At 34.7% G+C, this 13,980-nt stretch overlaps 2 protein-coding genes across 7 annotated transcripts in view; one reads left to right on the top strand and one right to left on the bottom strand.

Annotated features, from left to right (window-relative positions):
• Positions 1-7,084, bottom strand: part of Ccdc82 (coiled-coil domain containing 82) — a 32,658-nt gene extending 25,574 nt beyond the window's left edge. For 3 of the 6 annotated variants that reach the window (XM_005338015.5, XM_078046904.1, XM_078046905.1), the window contains exons 1-3: positions 6,971-7,084; positions 1,290-2,023; positions 639-831 (exon numbers count right to left, since the gene is read on the bottom strand). In XM_005338015.5, the coding sequence (XP_005338072.1) occupies positions 639-831; positions 1,290-2,009 (913 nt within the window). In that variant the 5' untranslated portion in view covers positions 2,010-2,023; positions 6,971-7,084. Of the gene's footprint in view, positions 1-638; positions 832-1,289; positions 2,024-4,724; positions 4,808-5,562; positions 5,581-6,512; positions 6,939-6,970 lie in introns of those variants that run through there. The other 3 variants (XM_021735082.3, XM_078046903.1, XM_021735083.3) reach the window with 3 other exon arrangements.
• Positions 7,066-11,215, top strand: Jrkl (JRK like). The gene is made up of 2 exons (XM_005338014.5): positions 7,066-7,197; positions 7,585-11,215. The coding sequence occupies exon 2, from the start codon at positions 7,724-7,726 to the stop codon at positions 9,296-9,298; it is 1,575 nt and encodes a 524-aa protein (XP_005338071.1). The 5' UTR covers positions 7,066-7,197; positions 7,585-7,723; the 3' UTR covers positions 9,299-11,215.
• Positions 11,216-13,980: the final 2,765 nt, after the last annotated feature.

Consider the following 13,980-nt stretch of genomic DNA (forward strand, 5'->3'; position numbering starts at 1 on the left):
AAGAACCCAGCTGACTTCTATTAAACTAGACATAAAAAGTATTTGCAAGAATGTACAACTGCCATCCTTCTCTTTTCTGTAAATAGTTACTCCTCACAAAATGTTATTTCTGTTAGTGTAATGAGTTTAGTAATGTTATTTTAAATTAATAAATTAATAAATACATTTTAAAATTCTAAATTTTGTATCTCTCTAATGGTAAAATATTAAGTTAGCCCACTAGAAACAAAGGCTTATTGGGGTCATTTTTTGAGGGGTGGGGAGTGCTGAAAAGTGATTTACCCCTGAACTATATCTCCTATCCTTCTCATTTTTTATTTTGAGACAGGCTTGCTAACTTACTGAGGGTCTCACTAGTTGCTGAGACTGGCTTCAAACTTGTAATCCTCCTGCCTCAGCCTCCTGAGTTGTCGGGATTACAAGCATGTATCATTGCATCTGGCAGAGGTCAATAATTTTTAAGAGTGAAGAGTTCCTAAGACCACAAGAATAAAATACTGGACTAACAAATTTAAGATATCTAAAAATGAAACCATAGTTCCTAATCAGTGGTTTATAACATGATATTAAAACGGTTGATTTGATGCTTGATACACTATAATGATTAGAACAAGTCATAAAAATGGCATTTAACTTACAAAGAGAATTCTGTTTTACTAATTTCAATTGAGAGGTAGTCAATTTTTTTTCTTGTTGATTTTTATTCTCTTCATCACCCTCCTCATCTTGTACTACAAAGTCATCAATAATATAATTATCTCCATCTTCATCATATTCAGAATCCTCCTCCTCTTCTCCATCACTGCTTGGGCAGGATTCCTTTTCAGAGTCCTAATTAAATTAAAACAAATGATTCAGTAAATTGTGGCTTTAAAATGCCTAGATGGATATGAAATTAAAAGATTAAATCTGAGAGCAAAAAATGATCCACAGAGTTAAGTTCATATTTTAAGGTTAAAATTAAATTTGTCATGTTATATGCTGAACTCTAAGGAAGACTATACCTTGCTGAGGTGATGTAAAATGTTTAAACTTTAAGAACATAAGCAGTGAAGAACAGGAAAGACCATACAAAACAACAAATAGTCTTTCATTTTAAAAAACAGTGAGGTAGTAGGGCTTATGATTAAACAATATATTAGATGTGAGTACAAACAAGATCAAAGATACTTGATTAAAAATAAATTCTAGACTTACTGAGAAATAGAACAGACTCAGTACTCTGATTTCATAAAATTTAAATCAATAAAAAATTTAAAAAATAACAAAACCAACAAAATAAAACACACCTCAAAATCTCTACCACTATTGCGTCTTTGGCGAGATCTTTGTTTTGAGAGTTCTTTCAACTTCTGGAGTTGTTCTTGCTTTCGAGTAGCTAATGATTTCTCAGGGTTTTTTAGCTCCATTTCCACTGAAGAACATTCATCTTCAACCACTCTTCGTGGACGTTTAACACCTACTTTTCTAATTAGGATATCACTGTCATCACTCTCATCACTGTCATACATCACAGAGGATATCCTTTTTCTTTTCACTCGCTTGATGTGTTCTTCTTCTAAATCCTCATCTATGATTTGTACAGTATGTTTTTTGAGATCCTTCTCTTCTTGACTCAAGTGCTTTTCATGATCTGTCAAGTCAATATTCCTATGATTGCTTTTGTTCATTTCTTCTTCATATGTTGAACTGTTGCCAGTGTTAATGACATGCTTACTGCTGCTTCCTTCACTTTCAGTTTTGATTAGTTTAAGCACTCTTTCATTTTCTGGTGTGTTATTACTATCCAGCCCCTTGTTACTATCAAGTTCTTCATCATTATCAACACTTTCATCACTATCAAGCTGTTCATCACTATCAAGTTCCTCATCACTATCAAACTCTTCATCACTATCAAATAACTGTGAGATACTATTTCTTTTAGTCCGCCGCCAATCAACTCGAGATTTTTGCTCAGGCACTTGAGTTTTAGAATTTTTTCTTGTTTCATGTCTTCTAACATGTACCATTTTCACTTAAGCTTCTACAAAATAAAGTTATTAGGGATATAATAACAATAACCAGATTAAGGCAATGAAATTAAATTTATTTGGCTTTATTAAATGGTCAAAAGGTAAAATCACATGAAATATCTGAGTGAAGATGGCAGAATAATCATTCAACAAATAATTTATTGACATTTATGAAATAACTGTATTACCATCTGTTCTGAATTATGATATATGTTGTGATAAAAGTGATACATAGAAAAATCATGGTCCTGTATCCTTCAAAAAATTATTATCCATGTATAAAACTAATAGAAACATGTAATTAAGAAAAATTCAAGATAACTCAGTTACCAAACAAGTAACAAAAATAACTATGATGGTCATGTAAAGATGCAGTGAGGTAAAAGGGCAAATGATTTACTGAAGATTATCCTGAACAAATGTATGTGATCAGACAGAATTCTCAAGAATTGGTTATATCTAAAAAAATTTAAAAAAGAAAGGAATTTCAGGCAGGTAAAATGGTAAGGGTAAAACTTTAGCATTAATAAAGAACACGTTATGTTCAGTAAATGAGTATGAAAAGGGTATTTAAAAAGAAAATTCCAGTCTGTTCAGTTTGGAAAAAAGGAGAGAAAAGTGAAATGAAATTACCAGGATTATTCATCCTGAATGCAAAGGTTTCTGAACAGAGAAATAATATGAATTATAAAGGATCAACTGACATGAAGAAATTTATAAAGTAGCAATTGACATAAAAGACAGTGCAATACTGAGACAGCCTATCCCCTAAAATTGTAGCTTCTACAAACCTTAGTAAAATGGCAATGCTCTTAAACCATTGAAAGATACAGTGTAATCCAACAGAAAACTTACTAACAATCAATAATGAAGTCAAGTCAAGTCAAAAACAAAAGAGGTTCATAGTGAAGCAGATCATGATATGGGGGAAAAAAACCCCAAAGCTATCAGTATATGATTAAGAAAAGGGTGAATTCCACTAAAATTATCATAAGCATATATTAAAGGATCAATTAGCGATAGGTAAGATAACTGGAAAATTAGTAACCTATACGTACTTCTGTGGTTGCTAAGCAATAGAAGTATGATTACAATGTAATGAGACAGATCTCATAATAAATGTATTGGAACTTATTCAACTGAATGTGATCCCCTTCGAAGAAATCACTTTATGAAGCTGATTATTCCAATATTTCCATGATGGCACAAAATATAGCTAGAGTTTTTCTAAAATCCAGTTATAAAAAATACAAATTAAAAAATATGAAACTAATCATTCTAAAATGTTTATTCCAAAGAGTGGTTTCAACATCCACTTTATTCACTTGTCTCAGTTATAAAGGGTTGTTAGTAGGTTCCAGAAATGAAATCTTATTTTAAAAATATTTTATTTTTTAGTTGTAGATGGACACAATATCTTTATTTTATTTTTATGTGATGCTGAGGATCGAACCCAGGGCCTCGCACGTGTTAGACGAGTGCTCTACCAATGAGCCACAACCCCAGCCCCAAAAATGAAATCTTCATAAGATAAAGATAACTATCATTAAAGACTTTTTAAATGTGTGGCATACTCTGAAGGCAATTCCACAACAGAAAAGTAAAAAAAAAAAAAAAAGAACAATGGCAGTATTAGTAGAACAAATTAATAGCTTCCTAAGATGATTACTTTGGAGAGGGGAAAAAAAACCCATTTGATTATATAAATTCTGGTATATTTATAAGGTAATATGTCTGCCTAAAATGGTAATATAAAATCAGAATCATATAAATAAATATAAAATCATACAAAATCAAGAACAACAGAGATTGTAAGATTATACACCAGAAATTATCTTTATAGTGTTATATACCAGAAATTCAGTGTAGGCTGAAGTAGAACCTTGAAACAAAATATAATCATATTGTTTTATAGACCAAAAGTATGCTACTTGAAAGTACATTTGGATTAAATCTTAAAGAAGACTTATATTAAAATCAATGAAGATAAAAATTTTGTGTGGTCAAAATTACCCTTTCTAAGAATGCTTATTTTGCTCTTCAAAGCATTGTTTTGTGTATATCACATTGCTTTACAATGTCTACCTAGTTTCTTTTCTAGTTTTGAACAGATTACTGTTTCTTTGGTTAAACACTAGATAAAAGGCAGTTTTTAAAGCTATTGACTACAAGGAAGTATTTTTAAGCACAGATAGTTAAATTTGCATAAGCCAACTAGGCATATGTGCATTATGCTACATGTAGCATTACTTATTATTACTTAAATAGAAAGGCTTATTTCTTAACTGGAAGAAATAATGAAAAAAACATTTATGATCACAAATAACAAATATGGGTTCAACAGTTACACTAAAGCAAACATGGACAGTAAAAAATATTAAAATGAAAGATGATTTTTATTAGTACCCAAAGCAGATTCAAGTACACTAGATGACCATTTTACAAAACTATAACATGCTCAAAAGACATTTATTTATCATATAATAGGTTATTCCTCTGACAATTGTAGAAAAGATGAAGAACATCACACTATTATAAAGACACATTATGTCTGTACATCATTAAGGTATCATTAAAAGAAACCCCAGTGTATTTATAAATGTTCAGTATATATTCATATTTATTTTTCAACTCTGACAATGATCCTATGAAGATAATTCTCTCTTCATTTATAAATATCAAAGCCAATGACATAGAGTTTAAATGACTTACCAAGATCACACAGCTTGTTAGTGACAGAGTAGGGATTAGAAACCAGGTCTCCTGATTCCCGGTCCAGTGCTACACAATGATTGCTGCCAATATCATATTTGTACAGGTAGTAAAAATTAAGCTTTTAATATATTATTATTTTATCTCTCACTCATGCTAAATTTTAGTTTCAGGAAATAACCATCAGAATGGCTTTGGTTTACAGACATGCTTTTTTATTATCCAACTGAATTTTAGTGCACATGAGTTAGGACAGAAACTTCTGGAAATCATTTATCCATTAGGCAAGAAAAGAATGTGCAAAAGAGATGAAAATTTGCAAACTTCCCTCTATCATCTTATTGATGAAACTGGTCACAAAATTTAAGGGAATACTCAGTGAGCCTAAAAGTATAAATTTCAAAGAAAGGCAGTCTCTCACCAGAAAAATATTTATTTTGGAAAACTGCAGAATTTGCTTGAGGAGGCACATTTAAATAAAATAAATCATTTCATTTGGTCACTTCAAAATTGCCAGCATCTATCATATTTCAAAATTGCCACTTATATAAGTAAGGTAAAAAATTGTTGAAGAGTGGAATTTGAACATGGTTGGCTCCTTTAAAAATTGTGGATATCTTTACTATATTATCTGGGAAGGGAGGAATGATGACAGAGGGAAAAGGTGAATGAACCTGGGAAGAGACATAAGAAGATAAAGCCGGGATGATGGGTAACACATCTTTAGAATTTACTCAAAGAAGAATCCATGCAAATGGCCTTAATTTCTGTGTAGGCTGAAAAAATGCTCAATTTCTTGAAATGAGAATTTTATCAAGCTTCTGTAATGATACCTTACCTTTAGGCAAAGAAAAACAAAGACTCCAAACAGAAAGCATTAAATAAGCGAATGGAGAAGATAAATACTATTACATCTTTGTGCTTCGTAATTATTATTATGTAAGATGCATGTACATAGCTATGCTGTCAAAGAATATAAAGGTAATTATCCATATCGCCTGTGTTTTTCTCATAGTAACTCTATGATTAAAAAAGGTACTGTGATGACAGCATTTCTCATCAGAATAAATATTCTTTCTTCTACAGTTTAAGAAAAAAATTGGTATAGAAATCACCTACTTGCTATACGAACAATATATGCGGTAGTTTACACTAAGATTTTAGGTGCAGTGAAACCCCTGGCCATTATTTGAAATTCTACCAGAAGGAATTCATTTTTTTTTTAAAACATCACCTCTCCATGATGTTTTCTTTTCTATGGCAGTTTAGAGAGGAAACATGAATAAACCAAAGAAACAATTATCATGCATCTACCAAAATGCCAGCACATGCTCAAAGCAGTGGCATTAGTGAAAAAATAAACATGCTCTCTGCTCCCAAGGAGCTCACAATCTGATGAAATTACTAGGGGTACCAAAAACAAGTCAGCGTAATACAAGATTTGATGGCTACAGTGTATGATTAAGTTCTTATCACACCAGTGTGAATAAATTTATCATAGTCCTTCTATTGGCTGGAAAAGAGGACAGCACAACACGACAGAAATAGGAAATGGGAAAATAAGAAACACATAAAAAGAGGAAATGCTAATTCCTCCCACTTAGAATCACAGTCCTGCACGACACAATTTCACAGAGTGGATTCTGCCAGCTTGGCAACCAGGATAACTATATCATTTATTAAAATCACAATATTGTCGGTGCTTTGCTAAATCCTGCACGGATGAATGGCAGACGGAGGAAAAAGATCCTCCCGGGAGTTAACAGTGTTATTCTCACGATTACAAACCTGGCTCTTTGGCAGGACGCATGCACCCAGTGCAGCCTGCCCGCTCACTTGCGCATTCACTCTACCGCCAGGAGGGAGGGACAGTGTAGCTAAGAAACTGGACCCTCAGAGATTCGCGATGACGTGAGCCGGAGGACAAAAACCCTCAGACCGCGGAGAGGCTCTGCACCCAAAAAACAAACAAGGGTCTGGAAAAGCCGGTACCCGAATTAGGGACCGAGCACTTCCTCTCGGCGGAAATAACGGGCACCGCGCCCACAGCGCACAGCAGAGGAGGAACGCTGGTAGAGAAAAGGACTGACGGGCGCCGTCAGGTCCACCCAACAGCGCCCGCGGGAATTTTACTCTTGGCCCGCCGGGAGGCGCGGTAAACCCCGCCCTTCTAATATACCATTAGCTGAGGGAGCAAGGGCGAGTCCCCGCCGCGAGCTGGCCCCGCGCCGCCCTCGCGCTCTCACCTTTCAAAGCGCCTCCGCCTTTGCCTCCGCCTCCGCCTCCGCCCCGGGCACTCGCTATAGCAGAGGCACCCACCCGCTTCCGGGTACCAGGGGAAGTCCCGCCTCTAGGCGGAGCAAGAGGCGGAGCCAGGTGGCGGGAGGGGTTGTCTTCCGGGAGCCTGTGCCGGGGGAGGAGCGGCCACTGCGCGGCACTCAGGGAGCTGTGCGGGGTTCTGGTTGCAACTGAGGTGGGAGAGGGCCCGGCGGGCTGAGGGGCCGGGAGGACTGCACAAGCCAAACCCGGCGTGGGACAGTGGGGCTGTGCGGCGGGAGGGCCCGGCAGTTGGGGAAGGAATCAAATCGTTCCCCTGGGGAAGGTGGCTAGTCCCCCGCTCTTCCGCTCTCTGCCGTAACTTTGGGGTGTGGCAGGGATTAGTGACCAGGGACCTGGGTGTGAAGGAGAGTTGTGGCCACGATGGGGTTATAGTCTTGTTCCCTGCTGCTGGCTTGATAACACACATGTGTGTAATCCAGATTATCCGCGGTGACTTGGGGCCTCCTCTACTGCCCATCTAAGTTAAAGGCCTGCTTTCTCAAACTTATTTTTAAACCTTCCTTTGCCATCTCTTTGCCAGCTAAACCCAGTCAGGGCTACCAAGTTTCTCAGAAGGTTAAAAGGTCCAGAGTGTAAGACTTCGTTAAAGTGAGTCAAGAGAAGGAAGGATTTTGTGGACTACTACAGTGTGAGTGCGGGGTGAGTCCTAGAGTCTCACTATGTCAGGGAAACGGAAGCGAGTGGTGTTGACTATTAAAGATAAGCTTGATATAATAAAGAAACTTGAAGACGGAGGTTCTTCCAAACAACTGGCCGTGATTTATGGAATTGGTGAAACAACAGTTCGGGATATAAGGAAAAATAAGGAAAAGATTATAACTTATGCAAGCAGTTCTGATTCCACAAGTCTTTTGGCCAAGAGGAAATCTATGAAGCCATCCATGTATGAGGAACTGGACAGAGCAATGCTGGAGTGGTTCAACCAGCAGAGAGCTAGAGGGAATCCCATATCTGGACCAATCTGTGCAAAAAGGGCTGAGTTCTTCTTTTATGCTTTGGGAATGGATGGTGATTTTAACCCCTCTGCTGGTTGGTTAACTCGTTTTAAGCAACGGCACAGCATTAGAGAGATTAACATTAGAAATGAAAGATTAAATGGAGATGAGACTGCTGTGGAAGATTTTTGTAATAGTTTTCGAGATTTTATTGAGCAAGAGAATTTGCACCCTGAACAGATCTACAATGCAGATGAAACTGGACTTTTTTGGAAGTGCTTACCTTCCAGGACTTCAGTAGTCAAAGGTAAATGCACTATCCCTGGACACAAGTCAGTTGAAGAAAGAGTCACTATCATGTGTTGTGCCAATGCAACAGGTTTACACAAACTTAAACTCTGTGTTGTGGGCAAAGCAAAGAAACCTCGCTCTTTCAAATCAACTGACACTTTAAACCTCCCAGTCTCTTATTTCAGCCAAAAAGGTGCATGGATGGATCTTTCCATTTTCCGACAATGGTTTGATAAGATTTTTGTGCCACAGGTTCGAGAGTACTTAAGATCTAAAGGCTTGCAAGAAAAGGCTGTGCTATTATTGGATAACTCACCAACACATCCAAATGAAAATGTCTTAAGATCAGATGATGGCCAAATATTTGCCAAATATCTGCCACCTAATGTGGCTTCATTGATTCAGCCCTTGGATCAGGGAGTTATAGCAGCAATGAAGAGAAACTATCGTGCTGGTCTTCTCCAAAACAACTTGGAAGAGGGAAATGACCTGAAGTCATTCTGGAAGAAACTAACTCTGCTTGATGCACTTTATGAAATATCAATGGCGTGGAACTTAATAAAACCCGTATCCATTAGCAGAGCTTGGAAACAGATTCTTCCTCATGTAGAAGAGAAAGAAGGCTTGGATTTTGATGAAGAAGATATTTCTGTGGGTACTGTGGCCACCATTTTGCAGCATACCAAAGGATTGGAAAATGTAACTACTGAGAATATTGAAAAATGGCTTGAAATAGACAGTACTGAACCAGGCTATGAAGTATTAACTGACAGTGAAATCATCAGAAGAGCACAAGGTCAGACAGATGAATCCAGTGAAAACGAGGAAGAGGAAATAGAACTAATTCCAGAGAAACATATAAATCATGCAGCTGCTCTCCAGTGGACTGAAAGTTTATTGGATTATCTAGAACAACAGGGTGATATGATTCTACCTGATAGACTGGTAATACGTAAACTTCGGGCCACCATCAGAAATAAACAGAAGATGACAAATTCTAGCCAATAATGACATTTCATTTTTATCATTGTTTTAATAATTGTATTTGTGAGCATACCCCTTTTGCAAATGGCTTAATTTTCTTTATGTTCTGACTTCTCAGGCATAGTCCTATGAAATACAGATAGAAAAACATCTGTCCAAGTATGGTGACACAAACCTATAATCCTAACTGCTTGGGACGCTGAGGCAGAAGGATTGCAGGTTTGAGGTCAGCCTTAGCAATTTAGTGAGACCCTGTTTCAAAATAAAAAGGACTGGGGATGTAGTTCAGTGGTAGATTGCCTCTGGGTTTAGTCCCCCAGTACTACAAAAAAGCAAAAAAGAAAAAAATCTAAGATTTGAGGATTTTTTTTTTTTTTTTGCTACCTGTTGTCTCTTGTCCATTTATTTGTTCAGATTATCAGAAGCTGATTATGTATAAACTATGTGTATACCTGTATTGACTTTTGTAAGTCCACCATTCTCCTTTCTATAACAGTGGCATTTGCTGCGATTTTTAGTAATAGTTAAGAGATAACAGTGAACAGATTGAGCACTTTTCTAAAATCTTTTGCTTGAATTTTCAGGGATGCCACAGCAATCTTTTCTTGTAACCATCTTAAATGGTGGTCTGTTTTGTGTTTGTATAGTGTAAAGGTTGAAAAAGATCTATATTATAAGATTTTAGGATGACCTATAGTAATTTAAATGAAGCTCAATAATGATGGGGAAATGATGATTTATGAATTATAAAAAATAAGAACTCATGCTTCTGTTGTCTCATATTTGTGTGAGTGGCAAGATGATGATATTCTGGAAATCAAATAAATATGGTAGGTAATTGCTAAGTTACGTAGAAACTTGGAAAGTGATATTTAAAAGAGGTATTCTAATCAATTTATTTGTAGTAAGAATTTTGGGAACTTTATAGTTATTTATAATAAGAATAATAGGTTTCTTTTAATTTAGTCATTTTTTTATGAATTGGGAAACAGTATAGGTTTATTTATTCATCTTATTATAGTACAGGTTTTTTAATGTTACATGTTATGATTTGAGCTCCCAACTTATATTTGGGGTACAGCATTTTGGGAATTTGAAAGTTAAGTTTGTTTTTAATGAACACTTGGAAAATTGTCTAAAACTTGGAAAATTTTGTCATATTTGGCTCTTTTATTTGTTATGAAAAAAATAAAGTTTTTACTATTTTAAGTAAGTCATGTTTGTATCCTATTTTATGAAGAAAACAGAATAACTATGGGAAGTGCCAGACACTAAAGAATTTATTGTTTATTGTTTTGACATATTTGAAAAGGGATTAATTATTTCTGCTAAAATTTAATGTAAGTCAGAATTTTAATAAATTTTCCTGATGAACTATTTAAGACTTGAAAATACTTTGCATGTATTAAAACTAACATAATTTGTAATTTAAAATAAAATGTTCCCATATTATATCATATTTGGGCCCAAACTTTAAAAATAATAGTAAATCAGAATTTTTCTCAGTCATTTTTGAAAGGTTAACTTTTTCATTGAAATATTTAACATTTTATGCCTTAAAATTCTAAAACTTTAAAAGTATTTTTAGCTTTCCATAATTTCTGTTATCTTCATTTTTGTATATGTCTACATTTTTAAAAGACTTAACTTGTGATGAAAGTATTTAAATGTGTTCACTCCATAAATTTTATCACTCCACCAGAAGTTAACGTGTATATTCAATCAGATGAAAAAGTTTTGCTATTAATTAAATAGTATATAAAATAATTTTTGTAAAATGAAAATATGTACTATAAACCTTGGAATTTTGTCTGGATTTGCTGTCTTCAGAGCTCATCCTTTTGGTGAAATGCAGCTGTGTCATTGCCACCTAGTGGTGAAACTGATGTTACTGCTAAGCTTTGTGGTTTTAAACAAATATCTAGTAAAAGGTTCATCGTGGCTGTGAGTGTGAATCTTGTGACTTTATCTAGATTAAGAGCACCATTCTTTCTTTGGTTTACTGCTTCTTGCTCTTCTCTGCAATATGAAAACAGGGTTATGTTAGCAGTTTTGTTTCTGATCATTATGTTCTTTATTATAAAAGCTGCCAATAATTGAATGCTGTTTTATGATGTAAGCAGTGTACTTTATATCATTTAATCCTATAAATATGAGTAGATAAAATATGCCTATCTCATATTCTTAATTTCTGAAGGTCATTTGCCTATAGGTAAGAATTTTGGAATTAAATTTCTATGCTTACATTTATCTAAACTAGACCAACCTTTTTGCCGTTTGTCAATATAACGTTTATTTTTTGCCATTCCCCTTTACCATTTGCCACAAGTGTCTGAAGTTTCTAATCTGCTTCCCAATATTCTTATTATAGCCATTGCCCTTTCCTTTAACCTTTTATGAGATTGTCTTCAACCTTCTCTGTAGTATTTTATGACTTTAAAAAATGGGCAACTTAATAGCAGTAATTTTCAGTTAACAATGCTCAGTGAGAATCCTTTCCCATTTCAACAGTTTGAAGTTCAGTGTTGGGAAAAATTGAGCTGGCCATAAATATAACACTTTCATAATATTTTATGATTCTCAGGTTATTTTCGTGTACATTAACTCATTGTCCAAGAAATAAAATAAAATTTTGGTTGGAAAAGTAAAAACCTTAAATTAATCTTAACTGAGAAGTCTTGCTGAGGCTTTACTATGTCAGTCTTCTTCTTTCCTACTATTTGCAGTCTAGAGAAATAGTGTTTCCTTTTTTGGTTTGAGGGTTTTTTTTTTTTTTCCTTTGTAGTGTCAGGGTTAAACCCAAGGCCTTAAGCATGCTAGTCAAGCATTATATCATCCCCAGCTCATAAAGGAATTGTTTTTTCGATTTACAAAAAACCCCCAAAGTTCTAGACTCTCTAAACCTTTTTATTTCTGTTTGTAGCTTACTAGTTATTTTCTGAGCTTATCTTTCTCTAGTAATATTCACTAAACATAATAAGGAACAACCAATGTTATTTTTTTGGCTCTTATTAGCCATTTTCTCAGCAGAGCTTCTTAAATAAGCATTTTTTTTAGTATAGATAACTTCCGAGGAGGCTATTCTGTGTATTTCAGGATTTTTAGCAACATCCCTCACTTCCACCAACCACACCCCATCCCTTTTCTCGTTATGACAACCCAAAATGTCTCCTGATAACTGCCAAAGATCCCACAGGAGTCAAATTTCTTCCTGGGTAAGAACCATTTCCCTAGAACTAGTTCATAGGCACTTGGTCTGCTTTCTAAATCATTGAAATTATATTTACAAAATGTTCTTACCACCATTTCATCTTCCCAGCATCTGGTAGTTATTTCTTTGATGCCCATTTCCTGCTCACTCATGTCATATACTAGGTTTCATAATAATAGCACCACACACATAATAATAGCACAAGATATCTGTTTTGATTTGAGTAACTCTAGTAGATGATAAAGAGAAATCATTTATCCATAAATGAATTTTCTGAGCTGCATTTGTAACCTACTTAGTCGAATCTCCTTTTTTACTTATTGAGTACAATTTTTCTAGAACATTTATTTGCAAATATTTACCTACTCTAAAATTTAAAAATATCATTCCCAATTTCTTCTTGTAGATTTCAGTGAATGACCATGAACTTGAAACTAAATCCTTAGACTTTTTTTTTTGTATTAGAAGAATGACTCAAACAGGCTACTGTAGTATTTCAATAATGAATATATGACAAACAAATGCTTTCCAAGATTGATACATTTCAGCATATGAACTGGTTCTTAAAACTAGAACTGTTTTAAGGTTATTTAGAAATGTATGAATATGTTTTCATTTACTTTTATAAACATAGAAATAATCTCTTTTGTTAACACATTCCAGATATTTACACATAATACTCATATATTATGTAGAGATGATTATTCGCTATCTTAAAAAGTGGAAAGCCTTCCAGGCTGGGAGTGTAACAGAGGTAGAACATTTGCTTAGCATATGAGAGTCCCTGGGTTTGATCCCCATAACTGCAAATCAAAAACAGTGACAACAAAAAACTGAGAGAACTCAAATACATATAAAAGAAAGTTAAAGAATAAAATGCTCAAAAATGATTATACTCAGGGGCTGGGGTTGCACTCAGTGGCAGAGCGCTTGCCTTGCACATATGAGGCACTGGTTTTGATCCTCAGCACCACATAAAAATAAATAAAGATATTGTTTCCATGTATAACTAAGAAAAAGGTTTTCTAAAAAATATTTATTTTTTAGTTTGAGGTAGATACAATATCTTTATTTTGTTTTTATGTGGTGCTGAGAATTGAACCCAGTGCCTCATGCATGATAGGTGAGCGCACTACTACTTGAGCCACATCCCCAGCCCAAGAAAAAGTTTTTAAAAAGAGATTATATTCAGTATTAAAATGTCTAATATAGGAGTGTTATCTTAAATGAGTTTTAATAAATTCTCCATTTTTTCGTTTATCTGAACTGTCTCAGGTCAATAAGATGAGTATCTCAGGCCATAATAAGATTGATTATCACTAATGTGAAATTAACTTTGAATGTTAACATACGTTTATAATTTAGATGAGTAGATAATTTTTACAGAGAATTTCCTAATTAAAGTTGTTACCTGTAAAAATATTTTCAACCTTAAGTTTGTGAAGCAGTTTTCAGATTTGTAAAATATTTCAATATTATAGGAATTTTTTGCCCT

The sequence above is a fragment of the Ictidomys tridecemlineatus genome, chromosome 4 (assembly GCF_052094955.1).
Source record: "Ictidomys tridecemlineatus isolate mIctTri1 chromosome 4, mIctTri1.hap1, whole genome shotgun sequence".
Taxonomy (NCBI): domain Eukaryota; kingdom Metazoa; phylum Chordata; class Mammalia; order Rodentia; family Sciuridae; genus Ictidomys; species Ictidomys tridecemlineatus.

Bases quoted from the DNA above. Each gene is read 5' to 3' on its own strand.
- Jrkl (XM_005338014.5), top strand. From the start codon at position 7,724: ATGTCAGGGAAACGGAAGCGAGTGGTGTTGACTATTAAAGATAAGCTT.